General features: G+C 49.0%; 1 protein-coding gene across 2 annotated transcripts in view; it reads left to right on the top strand.

The window, feature by feature from the left end:
* LOC121455112 (olfactomedin-like protein 2B) overlaps positions 1-22,674 on the top strand; it is a 37,620-nt gene that overhangs the window by 9,722 nt on the left and 5,224 nt on the right. Inside the window, exons 4-6 of one of the 2 annotated variants that reach the window (XM_041662670.1) lie at positions 7,605-7,781; positions 12,193-12,418; positions 14,032-14,550. In XM_041662670.1, the coding sequence (XP_041518604.1) occupies positions 7,605-7,781; positions 12,193-12,418; positions 14,032-14,550 (922 nt within the window). Of the gene's footprint in view, positions 1-7,604; positions 7,782-12,186; positions 12,419-14,031; positions 14,551-22,674 lie in introns of both variants that reach the window. The other variant, XM_041662669.1, reaches the window with a different exon arrangement.

Below are 22,674 nucleotides of genomic sequence, written 5' to 3'. Positions count from 1 at the left end.
GCTGTGACACCTAGTACCGCATATTGCTCCCAGGAGCTTAATCAGAGGTGGAGAAAATGATGGAGGAAAGATGATTAAAAGACAGCTCTGCTGTGGAGCTTCTATGGGATAAAATTCCCATAAATATGCAAATCTTTTTAAATGTTATTTATTTGTATGAATATAGATGTAAAGATTATTTTTTTAATTGATTTTATCGAGCTACACATTTTTCTCTGCTCCTCTCCCTTCCTCTCCCCTCCCCTTCAGTCCTCTCCCATGATCCCCATGCTCCCAATTTGCTCAGGAGATCTTGTCCTTTTCTACTTCCCATGTAGATTAGATCCATGTATGTCTCTCTTAGGGTCCTCTTTGTTGTCTAGGATCTCTGGGATTGTGAATTGTAAGCTGGTTTTCTTTGCTTTATGTCTAAAAGCCACTCATGAGTGAGTTCATAGGATATTTGTGGAACCCCACCCCTAGCGGCAGGACACCTATAAACAATTGTGTGCACATGTCTGGATATGCCTGTCTATGGCCGTGTGTATGTATTTGTGTATGTATGACTGCATATCCCATGCTTATAAAACACATGATGCAAACTGGTAGCCCTCACCTGTAGTGTCAGCCGCTAGGAGCTGGAAGCAGGAAGATCAAGAGTTCAGGGTAATTCCTGGCAATAGGGAGTTCAAGGCCAGCCTGGTTGACTTAAGACACCATCACAAGCAACAGCAAAGAAACAAAACCAAATACTTGCATGCCTACAATCTTCTGAAGCAAGGTTTCTGTTACTGAGCCTGTGTGTGGCTTTTCCTTTATCCCTGTGCACCAGTGAGCACTGGGGAGGAGACTATGCCTCAGCTGAAGCATTTTCTCCAGATAGTGTTCCTCTGAGGAAGATTAGAAGTCTCGGCTGGATTTTGCAGGCTCAGCACTAGCCCTCTCCCTAGAATGGCCCAGGCATTGATGAGATTCTCCCCGAATTCTGAAGATCTGTTGCTTTCTGTGGTTCTGACTCAGAAGGCATGATCAAAGGAGCATTCCTCACTCAGGGGACACACATTTGCACTAACAGGAAATGTAATTTTCACCTGTGCAGTGCTGGCACCGAGTTAGGGAAAAAGTTGCTTTCCAATCTTCCCTTCCTCGCTACCTCTCAGTTCATCAAAACACCCCCAAGTGCTCTCTCTCCTGATCAGAAGGACTCTACGGTCATTTTACCCTTGCGGCTTTGGAGAGGAACGTTTACTCCGTCTCCTGCAGTACACACTGGAAAGGGAGAGGGTCAGCTATAATGTTTCCAGTATACACTTCTGCTTTACTTAATTCAATTTACATCTTAATGTGAGTTCAAACCAATATGTCACCTCTCTAGGGGCTTTCTATGCTTCAAATCTAATTTGCTACTGTGGAGTTCAACCTTTACTTCTTGGCTAAAGGTATAGGAGTCTGCCTTGCATCCACTGGCTTAGGAACAGTTCGTCACTGCCAGGATATGAGGGAGCATGGGGCTTGGTTTCAGGGGTGTCTAAAGGTTCATCTAACATTGAAACTCATCCCCAGGAACCTGAATTTATCTGAGCCCCCTTCCAAGCTTGGGATCTCCTGAGGTCAGTTGGCTGGGGATCTCCTGAGGTCAGTTGGCTGGGGATCTCCTGAGGTCAGTTGGCTGGGGATCTCCTGAGGGCAGCTGGCTGGGGATCTCCTGAGGGCAGCTGGCTGGGGATTTCCTGAGGGCATCTGGGTAGTAATAGTGCTCTTTGTTCCCCAGGCCTGGTTCAGCAGCACCTGACATGCACAGGATGCTCAGCAGCTGTTTAGTTCAGAAGGGATTTAGAACAGCAGCCCAGGGCTCCCTCACCCCAGGTCCACCTGCTCCACCAGCTGTGGTCAGAGGGATTGGGCCACAGCCTTCCTTCCATGCCATCGTCAGGCGCACCGGCTGCTCGCAGCTGCTCTTCCTACCCTTGCTCTCTTACTAGGAGCAGGGTGACAGCTGTCAGCTGGGATGGCTGTCCCTGGCCATCTGGTCCGAGTTGTATCCCCAAGGGCTCAGATGAGGAGGGGACAGCCAAGGCAAGCTGACAAGAACCATAGCTCTCCCACTTTTGATTCCTTCACCCCTACACAAGTTCACAATACAACTGCAAGACCACTTCACGCTTGCTATCAGCTCCCGAGCCTGGTGCACACCAAGCCGTGCCTGCCAGGTAGCTGATGTATTGATGTGGGAGCAAGGTCTGTCCCACATGCGATCTGGCCCAGGTGCCTCCTTCATGTATCTAATGTATCCCAGGGCTCTTTCTTCCCTCCCTGCCTCAGCCATCCCAACCGTAGCGCTCCTTTCCTTTCACATCTGTTTGCCTGCTACTGTGACAGAAAAGGCCATTCTGCTGCCGCGCCACCTCTATGTGTCCAGCCCTGTTTCTCTCCCAGGCACTCTGTCACACACAGCCCCTGGTCTGCTCTCTGTAACAAGCCTGGGTGCGGCGGATGCCTTCATTCTTTCTTCAAGCTGCTTGGACAGGTTCCGTTGGTGGCATGGCTCTAATACCAGGCTGTGACCTCCAGAGCCTTTCCCCATCCATACTCTTCATTCTGGTTAGTAAAACAAGGGCACAGAGAGCTGCCAGAGCTCTGCCACCTTCCTCCCTCACTCTAAGTAGTTCTGTCCTAAGTAAGGCACCGTACCTTTTGTCTCTACCTTCCATGCCCACCCTTGTCCAATAGCTATAAGAGTTGAGTCTGCACCCAGAGGACACCCCTTCCCCATGCCCATGCCCCCAGTGTGCACATTTGGGTATACTGGCTTCCACACCAATGCAAAGTATATGCTGAGCAGTGTGTTGATGAATGTCCCTTGCTGACCCCCGTTCCACCTATGCGTTGTTACTACATTGCCCAGGGACCCTGCCCAGCCCGCGTGCTCCCTCCCTCTGGTTTTTGTACTCTCGCTTACAGTTAGCACTGACACCATATGACCTCCTGGGCTAACTCTCAGCTGATAGCTTGCTATGCTATACCCAACTGCATGTCTTTCTGGTGCGTGACACTTTCAGTGAACACTCCTAGCCAAGCTTCCAGATCTTTAATTGTGTTCAGCCGTCTGTTCCAGCCCTCTGGGATGCCTGCTCTTTCACTTTTCATCCCCACCCTCTACTTCATGGCGCCAGGATCCTTGGCAAGGACCATGTAGAATGCTGGCGTAAGCCAGATAGGCACCCTTCTTGCTGTCTTCAATGCGTTTGTCCTGAGCCAAGTTGTATACGCCGTAAATGTCATGGCTGCAGCTGTCCCGGAGGGGAGGAGCTTGAGGCATGAGGGTGTGGTGTTTGCCCATTTGACAGGGTAGGATCCTAAGCACCCTGAGTGGGTGAATGCCACACCTCCAAGAAGTGCCCCGTGAAAGGTCCTTGGTGTGATGAAGGCAGAGCCTCAGAGAGAGCCAGCAGCCACGCATGGGAGGTGGCTGGGTAGAGGTAGCCACAAAGGGGCAGCAGCTGCTGCTGCCACCATAGGGACATCAGCTGGCTTAATCCAGCAGGCTGATGGGGGTGATGCCACCTCCAGTCTAGTGTTTATTCAGGCGGCAACAGGCTTTGCTGTTCCCACGAGGAAAATAAACTATATAACTCTTCTGGGTTTTTAGAGCTGGCCTGCGTCAAACCCTCCTCTGTGGAAATCCAAACTAAAGACCTTGGTGAAATCAAAAAGAGAATTAGACTATAAACCAATGGGCAGGGAACCCCTGGGGCCCAGTGGACAGGAGGCAGGAGTTGCACCTGTGGGCTGCTGCACTGGAAACTCAGGTTTGGGGGTGCTCGGGAATCAGAGGGCGGCTTTTCATATAATAAAGACACTCAAGCCCACGTGCCCCACTATCTAAAGCACTCCAAAATATCAGCCGTTTGGGTGGAGTCCTGGGGCCCTTGCTGGGAAGTGGGTCTCAGCACAACTCAGCCCTCTTGGAGTGCTGTCCCTGCCCTTGGTGAGGACTCAGTACTGGCCTCTTTTTGTGTGTCACATTCATTTAGTTTCCCACAATTCTTTACTCTTGTTGGTATTTTCTCATTTCTTGGTCTGTTGTTTACTTTCTCATGGAAGATGACCTTCCCCAGAGTGAGATCCTCACTGAGCCGTCCCTGTGGTCCTCAGCATCCATGCCTGCTCACTGGGCCACCCCCACTGAAGCCACCCCTGCGGTTCTCAGCATCCATGCACTAACAGAGAAGTTACACAATGGGCTTCTGCGCTACCGGCCTTTGTTCTCTGGCTTGGAGTAAGAGGCTATGGGAGAGATGGCTGCTTTAGGCTTGTTCACAAGGATGCCAGAGACCACGAACCTTTCCGCTCTTACCCAGGAAGACCTTGGCTGTCACAGACAGCTTTTCCCTACTTCTGTTTACTGACCAACCCAAACTTCTATTTGAGGCAGCATTTCTCAAATTCCTTTGTGGACTCAGCACACCTGGAGATTTGGGGGAAATGAGGGTTCTGATCCTGCAGGTCAGGGAAGGGGGTGGTGCTGATGGTGCTGGCCTTTTGTCTATACTATGAGTAGTGAGGCTCTGTGGAAGCCCAGTATCCTGATTTGCTCTGTGGATATAGGACCTTTCGTGCATCTGAAAGTTAACTACAGGGATGCTGTGGCATCTTTGAAGTGCTCGGTACTGCTGAGGACAGGCTGGACTGGCTGGGCACCCTTAGTAGTCTAGTAAGTGAACTTCAGGAGCAAAGGCCAGGGGGTTGGGCGATGAGTCAGCTCTGCCACTTTTTATTTTTATTTATATTATTTATTTTATTTTTATTTATTTATATATTATATATTACATATATTATATATTATTTATTATTTATTTTTTATTTATCATGATGGTGTGTAAAAGTGATGTGTGTATGTGTGCCATGGTTCACGTGTAGAGGCCAACTTTGTGGAGTCGAGTTCTTTCCTTCCAACTTTATGTGGGTTCTGGGAATGAAGCTTAGCTTTCCAGGTTTTTTGAAGCAAGTGACTTAACCCTCAGAGCCATCTTACTGGCCTTCTACCAGTTTTTTTTTCTTTTAATGACATTTAGCAAATTGCACCCATGCTGTAGGCCTCAGCAACTTCTCTGTAATAGGAAAGGTTAGGCCTGAGAGCTGTTCCAATGGTGATGCTATGAACAATAACTGCCTAGTATATTCTCTTTGCAGTCAGATGTACCAGTTCATTCCATCCTCATAACCATGTATAGGGCATGTGCTGGTACTGTCAACATTTCGCTAATGGGAAATGGTTGCTGAGGGATTTTAAATAACTTGCCTGAGGCCATCAAGCTAGGAATAGCAGCAGTGAGGTGTGAACTGGACACCCTCCTCCGGAATCTATGACCATTGCACCCCTGAAGCTCTGTCGGGAAAAGGCCACACGCTCTCATTCTTGGTGACTTCTCCAAACAAGACCCGTTTCTCACGGACTGTAGCTTTCGCAGCGAATTCTGTGGCATCGAGAGAGCCTGGGGTGGGCTAACCTGTAGAGAACATGATGAGCTCCCATAGAGCGCAAGACGAACTGCCCCTCAAACGCTGCGCTGGCCGTTCTGGAGTCTGGAAAATTCAACAAGAATCTACTGCGCTCCCCTGGGCCACCCCCACAGGAGGCTTGGAGCCACAGTGTCTGGGTGTCACCATCCTCTTGGATATGTGAACATCAGCTTGGCTCTGAGCCACCCAGGCTCCCTTCTAGGACATTAGTGGCACCAACTAGGCTGTAGGGCTCTGCTTTGAAATCTCTAAGTTTTTGCACTTTTGTCTGTTAAAATGTAGAGAGCAAATATATCTTATCTTTTACTCGGCTGCTTCCTCTAACAACCTCATGAACTTAAAAATCAGGCCCCAAAGGTGAACACATGTGACATCTAAATTTAACTGATTTTGTGCACATGTGACCCTGGGGGTTGAACCAAGGACCTCACATACGCTAGGCAAGTGTTCTACTGCGGGCTACGTCCTCAGCTCTTTTTATGTCTTTTATTTTGACAGTAAGTTGCTGAGGCTGACCTTGAGCCTGCTCTGGATTCCAGCTGCTCCTGAGTTTGTAGTCTTTTTTTTTTGTTGTTGTTCCAGCCTCCTATGTAACTGAGACTATAAGCCTGGGCTACCAGCCCTAGTTACATAGCCTATTTTATTATATTTATTTTCAGAGCTAAGAATGGAACCTGGGGCCTTATCAAAGATAGACAAGGCTTCTACCACCTCTACTGCTCAGCCACATCCCCAATCCTGCCTTTTAAAAAACCGTTTATTTTTATTTTTACATGGGGGCATACACAGGTGCATACACACTCACACACGTGTGCATGTCACAGCATGTATGTGAAGGTTGGAGGACAGCTTGCAGTAGCTGGTTCTCTTCTTCCACCATGTCCAGGAACTGAAACCAAGTCATCCCCCTTGGTGGCAAGCACCTTTTCTTGCTGAGCTATGTTGCCAACTCCACTCAGAAATAACATTTTGAAGGGTTTTATTTTTATTATTTTTAATTATGTGTACATCTATATGCCTGTGTGCCTGTGTGTCTGTGCGTGGGCACGTGCGTATGAATGCAGGTGTCTACAGAGGCAGGAGGTGTCAGATCTCTGTGGAGTTGTAGTTACAGGAGGGGTGTGAGCTTCCTGATGTGGGCGCTGGGAACCGAACTCCGGTCTTCTGCAAAAGCCCACGTAGAACATGTAGAGACTTATAGAAGCCTTAGTGTAGGACCATAATTGGACAATGTTGGATCTCTATGAAGTTGCTTCCTCTAAAATAAACTACTGGGCAGAAGGGATGGCTAAGCTCTGTGATTCAGATCCCACCCACGCCCACCTTTGGCAGGAACCTCCCCACACTCCTGCTCTAATGTTCTGACCGTCATGCCCGTCAGGTGAAGAATGTGCTGCAGTGTCTCTCCCGTGACAGCAGCCCCCTCCCCTAGACAGAACTCCTGGGGCATTTGGAGCCTGCCTCAGGCATTCGGAAGACAGTAGTGTCAGCTGATCATGATGCAGCTTTGGCCCTTTGTGGTGTGAACCAGGGTTAGAGCCTGGCAACTGCCACCTTGAGCTCATTTCAGGCAGCTGTTCTAAGGCATGGGCAGGAAACTCTGAAGTCAGCCTACCCATTTTCTGTGTGAGTGATCCAAAAGCGCAGGAACGAATGGTCTGCGCTCACAGGAAAGCAGTTAGCACACTCCTTTCTCCGACCAACTTTTCTAAAGTCACCTCAATACACTTCTTTCATCCACTGAATGACTGATTCACTTGTGCAAGTGAATGGAATCGCTAGCACTGTTCTTCATCACTTGGTAAGAACACTGTATACTAAGAGCCAAAAAAGAGCCTGCCGGGTGCCCTGGCCACGGCAGTGCTGTTAGTAAGGAAGCTGGGGTAGTCTGGGCATGCTTAGCAGTTGGGTGTCTCAGAGCTGGAAACACTGGGTGCCTGTCACTGGTTCCCAGACCGGTGAGCCTCACTCTGAGCCATCCCATGTAGCTCCATGGCTGCCTATCTCCACGCCTACACATCTCATGGTAGCTAGTTGCCTGTTGCCTGTCTCTAAAACATTTTAATGTATTCTCTTTTCAAAAACTCTTTCCCCCGCTTCAGGAAGTCTCTAAAAATCTCACCAAGGAAAACGAGCAAATCAAAGAGGACGTGGAAGAAATTCGAACCGAGATGAATAAGCGAAGCAGAGAGAACTGCTCTGAAAACCTCCGAGGCAGCATGCCCGACATCCGCTCAGCCCTGCAGAGGGATGCGGCTGCAGCCTACGCCCACCCAGAGGTACAACCCCACACCCCCAGGGCATCTCTGAGATCTTCTGCTTCGGGAAGAGCTCTTCGGGGCTTAGACCTTCCACAGCCAGGGTCTCTCTTCTGTGTAACAGCTCCTTAGGTGTGATGAGCAGGGATTAACCCAGCTTCACTTGAAACTGACAGCCAGGGAAGTTCAGCAAGTAAGGACGGAAGTTGGTACTCAAATTTGGATCTCTTCTGAGCCTTGGCACCATTCTCACAATGCCCCTATTTGTGAGCATGTCCTTGCAGGACATATGTGCTCTCGTCCCTGGGAGCATCCAGGCTTGCGCCTGTCCAGGCATCATGACTGATATAGCACATTTTTCCCTCTCAGAAATGTCTCAGCTTGGAGACAATAAACAATCTGGTCCTCCTGCTTATAAGGGACTTGTTTAGCCACTGTCATCACTGTGTGGTCATCACTGAAGTTCTGGAAAGCAGGCCAGACACAGGTCAGTACCCCATCTTAGAGATGGACATAGATCTTGGATCAATTGGAAAGCAGAGGCAGAGCTGCTTCGACCCAGCTGTAAAGCCCTGCCAGTCACCCCAGCATGTAGGGAAGCAAAGGAGGAGTGGAAAGGGGTTAGAGTCCTCATCTGACTTCTCCCACTAGGCCATGTCCTTTTTTTTTTTTTTTTAAAGACAAGGTTTTTCTGTAGCTTTGGTGCCTGTCCTGGAACTAGCTCTTGTAGACCAGGCTGGTCTCAAACGCATAGAGATCCGCCTGCCTCTACCTCCCGAGTGCTAGGATTAAAGGTGTGCGCCACCACTGCCCGGCTTAGGCCCCATGTCTTAAAGCTTGCGCCACCTCACAAAACAACAGGCCTGAGACTAAGCCTTCAATACATGGACCTTTGAGGGGGGAACTAGCAGGCCACATTATTTTGTGGAATTCTGTGGCCTGGGTCATTGTAAATTTGGATAGAAAGGAAGGTTGTGTATGTGGACTCAGGACTCTTTTTTCTTTTGGTTGGTTGTTGGTTAGCCTAGGCTAACCTAGGCTAGCCTCAAACTTGCTGTGTTGCCAGAGATGGTCTTGAACTCCTGATCCTCCTGCCTCCACCTCCCAGATGCTGGGGTTACAGAATCTGTAGACCACCGTGCATGGTCTATGAGGTGCTAAGGACTGAACCCAGGACTTTGTGCAAGATAAGCACTTTGCAAAGCAAACTACATTCCCAGATTACAGGCCCAGAACTCTTGGGTAAAGAAACTCATGTAGTGGGGCCAAGCAGGCATACCTGGTGGGTCTGGGAACTTTGGGGCACATATGTTCTGAAGGCAAAATGAGAGAAGAAGACTTTGAGGCTACAAGCACTGGAAAAGTATGGTTGTGGACTTCCCCAAGATGTAAGTCAAAAGCGATTCTATGCTGTAAAAATGAGAAAGGGTAATAATTATCTGGCTTTTTATGTTTTTGAAACATTATATTTCTTCAGAAATATTTTTCCTCATGTTTGAGTATCCCTGACACGTTGGCCACTAAACATGTGTTTAGCCTGCCTGGTGGGTCACCCTTGAGGGAACCCAAGATCGTAACCTCAAAGCCAGAAGATTTGGGGAACCAGAAAGAGGCTTGAGGGCACTTGCTCCCCACTTGGATCCTGTACCCCCCATCTCAGTCTCCTACTGTCCAGTGTGGCCAGTACTCCTTGCCGTCTGCTTCCAGCTTCCCAGCCAGCCAGCTAAGCCGGAGAATTTCGTCTGTTGTTTTGATGATACATTCTGTGGTATGTTCAGGAACCCAGCTCAGATTTCCTGAGGGCAAACCAAATCAAACACATCAAACTCCTTTCCTCCTTGCTCAGCAAAGTCCACATCCTTCCTTAAGTCCCCACAGTGCACAGTGCTGAAGTTAGCACAACCCACCTAGCCAGGCTGGTAGTGTAGGAGGCCCAAAGGTAGACTCATCGTCTCCCTGTGCTTGCAGCCCTGTGTCTTTGGTGAGCACCATGCTGCAGCAGGGGAAACGGTTTAGTTGTTGATCTTTGGTTTTTGCAGATAGTGTCAGGAAGTTCTTGGAATAGCAAGTGATTATTTGTACGGTGGTCTTCCAACACGGGCCTTGTCTCGAAGTTTGGCAGAGGGAGGGGCTCAGAGGCTAGACTGAGTGGCAGAGTGGGAGTAGGAACACTAGATGCCAGGAGATGAAGTCATTTGGCAGACTCTTGGATGAACAGAGAGAGGCAATCAGAGCATGGTGGGGGCAGCTGCCACCCAGTTCAACTTGTCGCCAGTGAATCCAAGGAAATTATATGTTGTCTGGCAAAGGCTGTCCACTGTCTTGCTCCATATCCTTGGCTGGGACCAAGAACTGCAGTCCCCGCCCTTTCCCGAGCTCCTGGAACTAACGACAGTTCCTGAGGTTTGCCACAAAGGAATGACAGCTAGCTTCTGTAACACAGAGGGAAGCCAGGGCCAGCATCAATTAGATGCCCCTGGGCATTTGAGGTAGGGGCTGCGGCAGGAGCCGCCTGTCAGCCGCACAGGCCGCTCTTTCCACTGGGAAAGGAAACATCTTCCACGTCTGCTGGGCAGTTGCCAGGCCACAGCCCTGGGGACAAGGGGATGCGAGCCACTTTTGGGATGACAAGCAAGTAGTCTTGCGGTTACAACCAGTGTGGCTTAGTGTAAGGAAGAACATAGGCCCAGGAAGTGACAGCAAAGCCTACATGGTGATTGTGTGACTTCATTTGTATCCTCCTCAGCCACTTCACTGAGTGATCTTTCAACTAAGTTACTAAATGTTTTCTCATTGATGAAATTTTTGTAATGTTACATTGCTCCATTTTTGTGAGGACTAAAAATAACAAATAGTGGATTTGGCCATAATAGGTGCTCACTAAAGTGGCATGACCAGCAAACAGACGTCCCCATTCCTCTGGGAGAGGTTACCTTACAAGAGCAGAGGTTTGAGGGAGACCCAGGGAACTGGCATGGAGGATGGAAGCTGCCCAGATCACTGCTGACATCCTAGCATGCTTTGTGTTCTCCTGGGCAGATCTTTGACTCCAGTGAAGGGAGACTGGCAAAGATGTGCACACACACATCCTTCCAACTGCCCGTCACCACTATGTGCCAGAGAGACACACATATTTAGGGTCTGCCCTACCTGTTGCACCATTTGGCAAAACTTTCGCCATGGGAAAACAGACGTGAGTTGTAGTGGGAAGGGAGCATGCCAGTCTTTCTCGAGGCTGGATTTAAAGGTCAGAACAAAAGCCTGGTTTGCCCCCCTCTGTACACAGTGACGAGGTGTTGTCATGATGGCTGGACCTCTGTAACTAATAAGGAGTGGATAAAGCCCTACTGTGCCCTACCCTGGGTGCTGTTTCTATTAGGGCCTTCCTCCCAAGGCCTGGAAGTTTGGGGTTTAAGGACCCTTACCCCTCCCCTCTGATCAAGGAGGAGGCTGATAGCATTGGTGACCTCTGTCCTCAGCCACTGGCATCCTCGGGAGAGCAGGGTTGGCCCCGTGCTCCCACACTCACGATCAACTACTCCTGAGAGCTGGAGTCGCCTGCAAGGTGGCCCTGACTTTGAGTCCAGCCAGTAAAAATCTTGCACCCATAGTTCTTTGCTCGCCAAGTGGGTAATTGTCCTGCCTGGGGAAGCTATCGTGATATTGTCACACAACAGACTCAGGAGGCCAGTGTGTGGCAATAGCCTCTGAAGGGCAAGGTAATTTTTCAGCACAGCCAGCGCCATCAAGGTGGCATTCTCATCGTGTCCTCGGGATTTCCCAGACTCCAGGATGCTAATCTTGAGGCTTCATGTCACTTGACAAAATCAAATGCCAATCATAAATGGAGGCTGTTCCTTGGGATTATTATGATTCAGAACTTTAGTAGATATTACGGAACATCTGCCTGGGGAAGTGAAATCATGGGATGGCCTCTTCTCTTTCAAATTCTCACAGTCTAAAGAAGCTACAGCTTCCTTCAGTAGTGCTCATGGAAAGCATCTGTCTTGGAAGTGCAATCTTATTTCCCTTGAGAATTGAGTCTGTGACTCAAAAACAGGTTTTTGGTTTTGTTTTGTTTTTTAACATTGGAGAAGTCTTCTAGGCTGGCCTTAGATTCAGAGATTCACCTACCTCTGCCTCCAAAGTGCTAGAATTAAAGACATGCATTAGCACACCAGGCCTGTGCTTTGATTTCTTCATCTGTGAATGGACATGATAAAAAGTAAGCCTGATTCTTTTTTTTGTTTGTTCATTTTTTCAAGACAGGGTTTCTCTGTATAGCCCTGGCTGTCCTAAACTTGCTCTGTAGACCAGGCTGGCCTTGAACTCACAGAGATCCGCCTGCCTCTGCTCCAGCACTGTCCATCCTGTCCCATCTCTCTGACCAGTGAGTGACTTGTCCTTTCATTTCGTCCCCTCTGAGGAACAGTATGAAGAACGGTTTCTGCAGGAGGAGACCGTGTCCCAGCAGATCAACTCCATTGAACTCCTGAGGACGCAGCCGCTGGCTCCCCCTACAGTGACGAAGCCACAGCAGCCCCTGCAGAGAGAGGTGTACCTGAGGGGTCGGCTGGCCTCCAAGCCCACCGTCATCAGGGGAATCACCTACTATAAAGCCAAGGTCTCTGAGGAGGAAAATGACATTGAAGAGCAGCGTGAGTCCGGGTCAGCAGGATGGACCCAGAGGCAGGGCAAGGAGGAAACGGCCATTTGGATCCTGCAGAGATGGGGCTCCACACACTGCCCATAGCGCAGTGTTCAGTTACCTAGGTGTTTGCTGAGAAACCTTGGGCAGGTCACCTAAGTTTTCTGGGTTTTAGAAGACACCATGGCCAAGGATAGATGAGCTGGAGGGACTTCTGCATCCTCTTGTCCAGTCCTTGTTTGCAGATGGAGAAACCAAGGCCAGGACAGAATGACTTCCTTAGAGACACTTGGTAGGCTCTGCCATCTGCTCCTCTCCAGGGTCATCAGGCTGGCTGAGTGTCCAGCACCTGCCCCGTCCACCTTCAACCTTCCTGGCTTTTCATAAGGAATAGATGAGCCTGTTTCTGTGTTGTCTCCGCGTCTGCTGTCACCTTTCTTTTCCTTGCCCAAAGCTCCCAGGAAGCCACTATTCCCCCTCCCTGAGCCAGCTCTTTTCCTTGCTCGGATTTGGAAACAGCCTTCCACGCTGCCTTCCTGCTTCAGCTGTTCTTCCGTCCGCTGCTTTATTCTCAGCCTGAAGCTGCGGAGTCATTTCGCCTGCTTTAGCTGTGTTTTCTGTTACTGACGGCGGGAACTCTCTCCAAATCCCTCTTCCTGTCCAGCCCCTGGGATGCCTTCTTCTTGCCTGCCACTTGCAGTTTCTCTTACCTCCTGGTGTTCTCAATGAACATCTGAAAACTAACTTTGTGGCTAATTTTTTTGCACCTAGACTCCTGTCTCCTCTGATCAATCTTTGCTTCCCATGTCTTTTCTGCTCAGAACCCTTCAGCTTCATCCATGTCAGAATAAAAGCTGAATTCTACAGGGACGCCAAGCTACCTGTGACCCAAACTCCGTTTTCCTCTGACCTTACCTCCCGCTCACACCCTCTGCTGTGTCCACACCGGCTACCTCAGTGCTCCTCAGCCTCAGCAGGCTTATTCAGGCCAAGGCTTCTCATCACTGTCTTTCCCACCTAGAATCCTTCCACCCCCTCCCCTTGCTGCTCAGCTCCCTCTCCAGGATCGCTCCCTATCCATCTCAGTGAGTCTCATCTGGCCACTCTGTTCGTTCCTGCAAGGTTTTTGTCTTTTTATTTTCTGTCTTTCTTCCTTTAAAATTATTTTTAGATATTGTTTTCCAGGCTATCCTTGAACTCAGAATCCTCCTGACACACTTTCCCAAATGCTAGCATTGCAGGTGTGAACTGTCCAGGCTCATAGTCCTTGACTGCTCCTCCCCAGTCCCCCACAAAGCTGGGGTAAGAATAGCAACAATTTGTTCACAGACTCCCAAGGAAAGACACTGTCCTTCTAACCATGTTCTTGCCCATCTTCTAAGTCCCCAACCAGAATGGTTTGGGATAGACCTCAACTAGAGGACTTGTATAACACGCACAAGGCCTAGGTTCGACTGCCAAATAGAAAATAAAAGTGATAAGGTGAAATTTTGCCAGCACTCCCTCTTCAAAATCACCGCCACTTTGCAGCAAGGAACCCCATTCACCTGCCAGTTGCCCCCCATCCTTGGTCAGGTTGTTCCTTGCCCCATGCCACAAATGAGTCTTGTGTTTGTTCCACAGATGATGAGCTTTCCAGTGGCGACACTGGCGTGGACTTGCTGATTGAAGATCAGCTCCTGAGGCATGAAGACCTATTGACAAGTGCCACCCGGAGGCCAGCGCCCACTCGCCACGGTGCTGCTGTAACAACTGATGCAAGCGTCCAGGCCACATCCTTGTCCTCAGGTCAGGCCTCTGCCTCAGCAGCCCGCCTTGCTGATCCTGACCAGGCCTCAGCTGGACAGCTCTTGGCAACCACACAAAGTAGCACAGTGTTTCCAGAACCTACGGGGGCGATGGCTTCTACTCACGTCCCACCCACCACTGTGGCCCACACAGCCATCCCACCACTTCCAGCCTCCCTTGCTCCAGAAATGGTTCCTGAGGACACATTTGGGGAAGCACCACACTTGGTCCCAGGGTTGCCTGACACAGCTGGGACAGACATGCCTGAGGAAGAGGAGACGACAGGGCAGGAAGCAACTTCTGCTAGTCCTGTCCTGAGCCCCGAGGAAGAAGATGACATCCGGAATGTCATAGGTGAGTTCTTCACCCCTGCATTAGATCTCCTCTGGTTGGTTTGGTAAAAGGTAGAGAACGCTGTAGAGAATGGGGACCAGGAAGCTAGGCCTCTAGCTGCGGCCGAGCACTGGGCTGGCATGAGCGAGGCCTTGGGTCTCACTCTCAGCTCTGCCAAAGCAATGCAAGAAAGGCCAGGGAGGGTCTGCCTCTGGCCAGCAGTTTTCACAACTAGCAGCATGGCCAACCTTTTGATGTAACATGACATTGTCACCTGCAGAATACTGGAGAACTCTGCTAGAGAGTTACAAAGAAAGAAACAAACAATCAGAAAACAAAACAAAACCTACAAAAAAATCTTTTAATTAAGTTTGCAATTTTGTATAGGACTGTAATTTTGACCGTCTTTATCCATGGGCTGCCGTTTGGACATTTCTGAAGTGTTTATGTATCTGAATGTGTCAATGACAAGATTAGTAATCTCCTTTCTAAAATACATATGAATGAATAAAATGAAGACCTCACTGTCACGGATGAGTTTTCCAAACATCAGTTGATCCAGTGAGTTTGTGATAGATACTGAAGTGTCCATCAGCACCCGAATAGAGTTTACCACAGCAAGGTTACCAGGACATGAACCAGCAGAGGATTTTTATTGCCAGTGGTCCCAGAGTCACAGCAAAGTAGAGGCAGGTTGTTGGTTAGTTTATGGCAACTTGACATAAGCTGGAGTCATTTGGGAAGAGGGAATCCCAACTGAGGAAAATGACTCCATAATATTGGCCTATAGGTGAGTCTCTCAGGCATTTTATTGATTAATGATTGCTGGGATAAAACATCATGACCAAAAGCAACCCAAGGAGAAAGGATTTATTTGGCTCATCATTAGGGAAGCCAAGGCAGGGACTTAAGGCAAGAGTGTGGAGGCAGGAACTGAAGCAAAGGCCATGGAGCAGTGTTGCTTACTGGCTTGCTGATCATGGCCTGCTGATCATGGCTTGCTCAGCCTGCTTTTTTATAGGACCCAGGACCACCTGCCCAGAGATGGCACCACCCACCGTGAGCTGGGCACTGTGCTGGCTGCTGGGAAGGCTGGCAAGAGTTTTTAAGGAAGTTGTCATTTGAGTTGGGTTTGAAAGAATGAATGGGAGTGTTCTATGAAGACAGAAAAAGAGAGCCTTCAGACTGGCAGGTCCAATGGTTCAAGGTACATTCTAGAAGCAAGGCGAAGACAAGGCCTTTTGTTCAGAGAGCTCCATGGCCACAAGATGACTCTGAGAATAAGGAAACCAGGGAGCAGGGGGTTGGGATGGCAAATAGAAATAGTCACAGGAAGTAGCTGACTACCTGGGTATGGTGGCATGAATTTGAAATCCTAGGACTCAACAGGCCAAGATAGGAGGATCTCCAGTTTGAAGCCAACTTGAGCTATATAACAACCCTAAGTTAAAAAACTGAGTGGCGGGGTGACGCAGTTGAGTGATGGGGTGACACTGTTGAGTGGCGGGCCTGTCAAGTATTTGGGAAATCCATTTGCTTTAGCAGAGGGCAAGGTCTGTCTCATTGTCCTCACTCCCTTTTCCCCAGCTACCATCCCTGTGGTAACCCTGTTCCTGGTCCCTCTTCAGCATATGGTGCTAATTCCAAGAGCAAAGTAGTACAGGGGCACCCACCAAAGGCTGCACATCTGGCACTGTACCTTCTTTCCTGTCCCTGTCGCTGGCAGCAAAGTGATCTTGGCAAAGCCTGACCTTTCTTTGAGTCTGGAATGAAGTGAGCAGTTTGCTGACTGTCTTTTCTTTCATGATGTTCTGTGGTTTTTCTGAGGAAACTTACAAGGCTGTATACTAGGCAGACGCATGAAGCTCAGACCCAGGATTGGACGTAGGCTAGAATCTTTCCCGGTAAGACTGATGCTACACAGATTATTAGAGATGGGTTGATCGGGATATGAGAAATAGCCTGTAAGGGCTAGAGTTAATGGGCCAAGCAGTGTTTAAAAGAATACGGTGTCCGTGTAATTATTTCGAGGCATAAGCTAGCAGGCATGTTAATTGGGGGAAAGTCTCAGAAAAAATGACAGAGAAGGAGCAGGGGACAGTTAGTGTCTTAATTACTTTTCTTTCGCTGTGATAAAACACCATGATCAAGGCAACTTATAAAAGACAGCATTTAACTGGGCTTCTGGTTTCAGAGGGTTAGGATTCATGATGTTGAAGTGAAGGCATGGTAGCAGGGACAGCTGAGAGCTCACATCCTGGTGTTCATGCAGGAAGCAGAGATAAAAGGAACATTGAAAATGGCAAAAGTTTTTTGAACTCTCAATGCCTGCTCTAGTGACATACTTCCTCCAACAAGGCCACACCTCCTAATCCTTCCCAAACAGTTCCACCAACCGGAGATAAGGAATTTAGACATAAGAGTCAGTGGGGGCCATTCTCATTCAAACCACTACGGGTAGTAAGGTTAGGATCTCAGGGTACAGTCTCAGGCAGGCTCACCAAGAAGGCAGCTCTTAGGTGGCAGAGATAGTGCTGGAGAAGGAGAAAGTGTTTTGTTCTGTTTCTCTCTTTCTCTTTCTTTCTTTCTTTCTCTCTCTCCCTCTTCCTCTCCCTCTCCTCCCTTCATCTCTCTTCTTTCCTCTCTCTGTATTCCTCTCTTTCTCACTCCTTCCTTCTCTGTCTTTCTCTCTCTCTCTCTCTCTCTCTCTCTCTCTCTCTCTTTCTGTGTGTGTGTGTATGTCTGTGTCTCTCTCTATGTGAGATGTGTGTATGTGCTTACGGGTGTATGTGGGTGTGTATACATATATGTGTGACAGTCCTAAGTTGACACCAGGCATCTTCCTTGATAGCACTCCATGTTATTTGTTGAGACAGGGCCTCTCACTAAACCTAGAGCTTCGGAGTCTGGTGAGTCTAGCTGGCCAGCTTGCCCATGGAATCTGCCTCCCGAATGCTGAGACTACAGGCAACCAACACACTCCCCTGACTTTTAAGTGGGTTCTGGGGACCTGAACCCCAGTCCTCATACTTGTGCTCTCCTAACCATCTCTTCAGCCTTTTCTTTCCTCTCCTCTTCTTTCCATTCCTCTCCTCCTTACCCTTCTCATCCCTTGTCTTCCCCTTCCCTCCTCCCCCTTCCTCTCCTCTCTCTCCTCTTCTGCCCTTCCTTTTTCTTTCCTTCTTTTTCTCTTATTTTTCTTCCCACTGCATGGATAATTGCCATGTTACCCTCAGGTTACCCTGTAACCATAGCCCTAAGATTCTTCACCTTTCCAGATCCCTTGGCCCCATACTCCACCATTCAGTTTCCTGGTGCACTTGGGTGGGAAGGGAAGTTCCTTTAACTCTTTCACCTTCTGACCCCACTGCCCTCTACTGGTAACTGAAAAACTCACTGTGAAGATAGCCTACAGATGAGGTCTACAAACCTTTGATCTTGAGGTCATTGGGTTTGAGCCTGGGAGCCTCTGCTCTCATAGACAAGAGCCAAAGGCAAACTCCCCACTGTTTCCACCCTGGATCCTATCTCCCAATCTCTCCTACCTGCCTTGCCAGGTTTTCCACCAATGGACTTTTAAACCAGGGTAACTACCAATAGGTACTTGTCTGGAGTTCTCTTAGTAGTTCAGCTGGTATGCCCAGAACATCTGTGTCCTGACCCCCATTTACCTGGTGACAGGAGCTGGATATTGGGGACACATTCTCTTGGTGCTCAATATTCTGTTTGCCTGGACTGAGTCTTGTAGACCCTGGCAGGGGATGTTGTTTCAAAGGCACTGGGGTTCCTGCCTCTTCTATCTACCCAGAAAAACAAAAAACAAAACAAAACAACAACAACAAAAAAACCTTGGACAGTGATGGATACAGTGTATTGTTTGGATGCCAAGAATAGGACAAGAGAGTGGTCCAGGGAAGGAATTATTTTTCCCTTTATTTTTTGATAGTTTCATGCATATATACAATGCATTATGGTTATATTCACCCTCCCTCGTTCTTCTCTCAACCCCATCTTCCTGACTAGTTCCCCTCCCTCAACCATTAGCAGCCAACAGCTCTTCAGGGAAAGGCAGGACCTTGTGGACACCTCCTCTATCCAGGATGGAATGTTGAAGGCTGTGTGTTCATGGTTGCATGGGCCATGCCGTATCTGGATGGCAGTGTTTTATGTCTGTCCTCCCCATCCTCTGGCTCTTCAATTCTTTCTGCTCCTTGGGTAGTCATTTCTCTTCTGCTGACCAGCGCCTCCCACTGGCTGCGGTTAGTGTGGATAAGGTCTTGTTCCTAGGATCCTCTCTGCAAACTCCTGACTTTCTGTGCCTGGCTGAGCAAGAACATGATGTGTTGATATCTCCCAGTCACCAGCTGAATAAAAGTCATTTGGCTGGCAGAGGTACAGGCCACTAGGTTGGTGCTGGCAAGGGTGGACTGCTATTTCGTTTTGTCATTTATTTGGTTTTTTTGGGGGGTGGTGGTGGCAGTTTTGATTTTTTTGCACAGTTTAAGATGTGTTTCTTTTCTCTGTTCTTTCCCTAAAACAAAACAAAACAAAATTTGGCCTCCAGGTCATAATTTTTTTTTTTTTTTTTGGCCTCAGCTTCCCAAGTACTAAGATTATTTGTTTAGATTTGTTTTGCTTTTGAGACAGGGTTTTGCCACTGTCCTGGAATGTCCTGAAATTTGCTATGTAGCTCAGGCTGGACTTGAATGACTCAGAGAGATTTTCCTGCCTGTGCCTCCTAAATGCTGGGAATAAAAGTGTCTGCTACCTTGCCTGACCTTCTCACGCGGTTTTAAAGGCAGTGTAGCCTAGGTTAGCCTCAACCTTTTCCTTCTGGTCGTCCAGACACTTTTTGACTTTTGGAATTATAGGAGTGCATCACCACACCAGGGTTTATGTAGTGCCCAGGATAGAACCCAGGGCTTCACACATGAGAACTACATCCCCAGCCTCTAAAGGGAATATCTTACCCCAGGTTTCTAGACCTGGTTTTGTGATGGCCTAAGATAGCCAGCACTGTCCTCAAGGAAGCTTAAACCTCAGGAAGTTTCTAGCACAGGTAAATGGGGATTGTTTTTCTGGACACTGTGGTATAGCTCTAAGAAGGAGAGAGGGAAGTTCCTGGTAATGTCAAGCGGCAGCCTGGGCTCCGGAGAGACTGAGGACCCAGGAACTCAGTGCCTCTGCTCAGCAGCTCCAGTTGCTGTAGAGAACTAGAATGCTTGCACTAAATGGCCACAGCCCTGCAGATTCCTAGACGTTATCAGTGCCAAGTCCTGATGTGATTCTGTGAAGGGGCCAGTTAGGGGCAGTGGCGGGGGAGGGAAGGACACAAAGGGCAAGCCTATGACAACACCAGCATGCGTTGGTCTGTTTGACTCTATCATGATCTGTAAAGAATGTCTCCCCCACAGAGCACAGAGCCTGAGAAACCCCAGGGCTTGGCCAACCACTCTGGCAGTGCTATGAGAGGCTGGGCCTGCCTTCCTCTCAGGTCAGGGAGGCTGCTGCAGGGACACTCAGGGAGAAGGATGCTGATGTAGCCTGGGACTGTGCTTTTTAGTGCCTCCATGGCCCCAAGACTCTGTACAGTACAGACAGTTTGCTGTCACAGGCTACAGGCAAAAGTCTGGTAACTCTATCCCAACCCTCAACTCACAGAGAAATTGACGGTCTCCTAACACAGGCCCTAAAAATATGTCTATAAAATAAAGTTGTTCCTTAGATGTATACAGACAAAAGTCTGAGGCCCTCAAGAAGGATAAATCCTCTTGTACTTAAAGCTACACCCCTCAATGCCAGGTCATGGGGATCCAGAATGAGCAAGGCATGGTCATTCCCTTAATGGGGCTGACCAAGGGAGGAGGTTGGCAGCCAGGGTAACAAACGTGTCTGAAGTAGGCATCAGACACGTCAGAGACCACTGTGGTGGGGCTCCCCCAGCGTCACAGGATAGGGAAGAACCCAAAGCAGGATACAGTAAGAGCCAGGCTTGTCAGGGGAGGGAAAGACAACGTGGGTGTTCCAGCACAAACTGACACAGGATAAATTGTTACACATCAATATTAGTTATCTTTCTGTTGCTGTGATAAGACATCATGACCAAAAACAACATAAGGAAGAAAGAGTGGATTTTGGCTTATGGTTCCAGAGGGCCAGAGTCCCTAATGACATGACAGTATGCAGCAGGAGCAGGGAGCTGGCTGGTCTCATTTTCTCTCCATCCATGGGAAGCAGGGAAGTTTCACAGAAAGTGAGCAATTCTCAAAGCCTGCCGCCAGTGCCATACTTCTTCCAGAAAATCTGAACCTCCTAAAGGTTCCAAAACTTCCCCGAACAATACACTTGCCTCTGGGAGATGCGTTCCTCTCAAATCACCACACCTTAAGGATTTCAAAAGGCAGCTTCAGAACATTAACATGTAGCAAACCCTCCGAGCAAGAACCCTTGTTACCGCACAGGCCAAAGGCTCATCATGACATCCCTGGGCATGGCCCCCATCAGGCAGCCTGGCATAAGCAACTAGAAAAGGGTGAGAGACCTCGGGCCAGCAATCTTAGGACTGAGTTCATTCTGAGGTGTCTTTTCCTAGGTGTGTTCTTACATTTGAATGCCTTTGGGTCATTTGCTGTTCAGTTTCCTGTTCAGCTGCTATTCTGTGGCAATCTGCCACAGAGATTGTCGCACGCTCAGCCTGGCGGGCTCATTTTACTGTCTGCTTGCTGCCTAGAAGCAGCTGAGTCAAGATTTCTGAATAGAGAGAGATGTTAAGAAGTAAGAATGGTTCCTTGAGGTGATGGCACAAGCCTTTAATCCCAACACTCAGGAGGCAGAGGCAGGTGGATCTCTGTGAGTTCAAGGCCAGCCTAGTCTACAAAACAAGTTCCAGGACAGTGACAGTCAGGGATACACAGAGAAACCCTGTCTTAAAAAGACTAATAATAATAATAATAAATAAATAAAAAGAAGATGAAGTAAGAACGGTGATACTGGAGGGCTGTGATGTATGATGGGGACTTGGGGCTTCACATGGTAGTTAGAGATGGCTAGTTACTAAGGTCTTAAGCAGATGTATATTATGGGAATTCAGCTCTTACATAAGGTCGTGGGAAGGCAGGCTGGATGGAGGTGAATCAGCAAGAGAGCTGGTGTCACCGGCATGAACCATGCCAGTGGCAATGAGATCTACATGAAGTCTGTGGTGGAGGGAAAGGGCTGGGGGTGAGGAGGAGAGAGAATGGAGGCAACTCACAGACCACTTGACAAAGCATGGGCAGAGGAGATGTCAGGATTCCCCCAGCTTCTGGCTAGGTTAGTGGGTATCGTGCTATGTCAGGAAATCCAGGTGGAGAATGTGAATGAGGGGAGCAAGTGAGGACGCTTTCCAGTAACAGGGAGTGGGGAGGCAGAAGGACACCCCGGGAAAGGTGTCAGGTAGGCCATCGCATGCACCATGTTGGAGGCCCAGAGCGGGCTCTGTGTCTTCAGTAGGAGCAAATGAAACACCTGGGAGGGGAATAGGGGGATGAGATGGGGACTGTGCGACAGTGGCCTGGACCACCTCCTGAGATGGGTGGGGGGCACCGCAGATGGCCCTCAGTGTCTGAGTCGAAGAGAGCTTGACTAGACTGGGAGGATGACAACATCCCTGAGCAGCAGTGGCCAGCATGTAAGGCAGCAGGCAGGGAGAGGCCAAGAGCGCGTAGGTATGGTAAAGGGGACGCCCTGTGGGATGAAGGAGTACCTTGCAGAAGTACTCCTTTGAGATGACGGTGGGACAGGGGGCGTAAGTTTGCTGCTCTCATCATCTAGGCTATGACATGCAAGCAAGTGTATGTACTGAAGGGGAGGGAGTCTTCCCCTCAGACCCGGGGAGCTTTGTAGTCAGGGCTTTCTGCCTTGAAGGACTGTGGATGAGCAGCTGGTTTAGAAGAGAAAGTGCTCAGTGGATGGTAGTGTCTGCCACCATCATCCATGGTAGCCCTGCTCCGAGGAAGACCAAGAGGGGCACAGGTAGAGCTCTCCTCCCCGAGGGTCCGTGAAGCACCTGCTACCTCTTGCCTTCTCGCTAAGGCCGATGGTCTGTGCCCATGGGTGAGAGCTTTGAGACTCTCTTAGTGACTTGCTTCATTGCTGTCACAAAAT

This window comes from Microtus oregoni, unplaced genomic scaffold (genome assembly GCF_018167655.1).
Source record: "Microtus oregoni isolate MIOR12 unplaced genomic scaffold, Mior012 000013F_ref0000133, whole genome shotgun sequence".
NCBI classification, from domain to species: domain Eukaryota; kingdom Metazoa; phylum Chordata; class Mammalia; order Rodentia; family Cricetidae; genus Microtus; species Microtus oregoni.
Note: the sequence above shows the minus strand (reverse complement) of the source record. Positions and strands in the feature narration are given on the sequence as shown.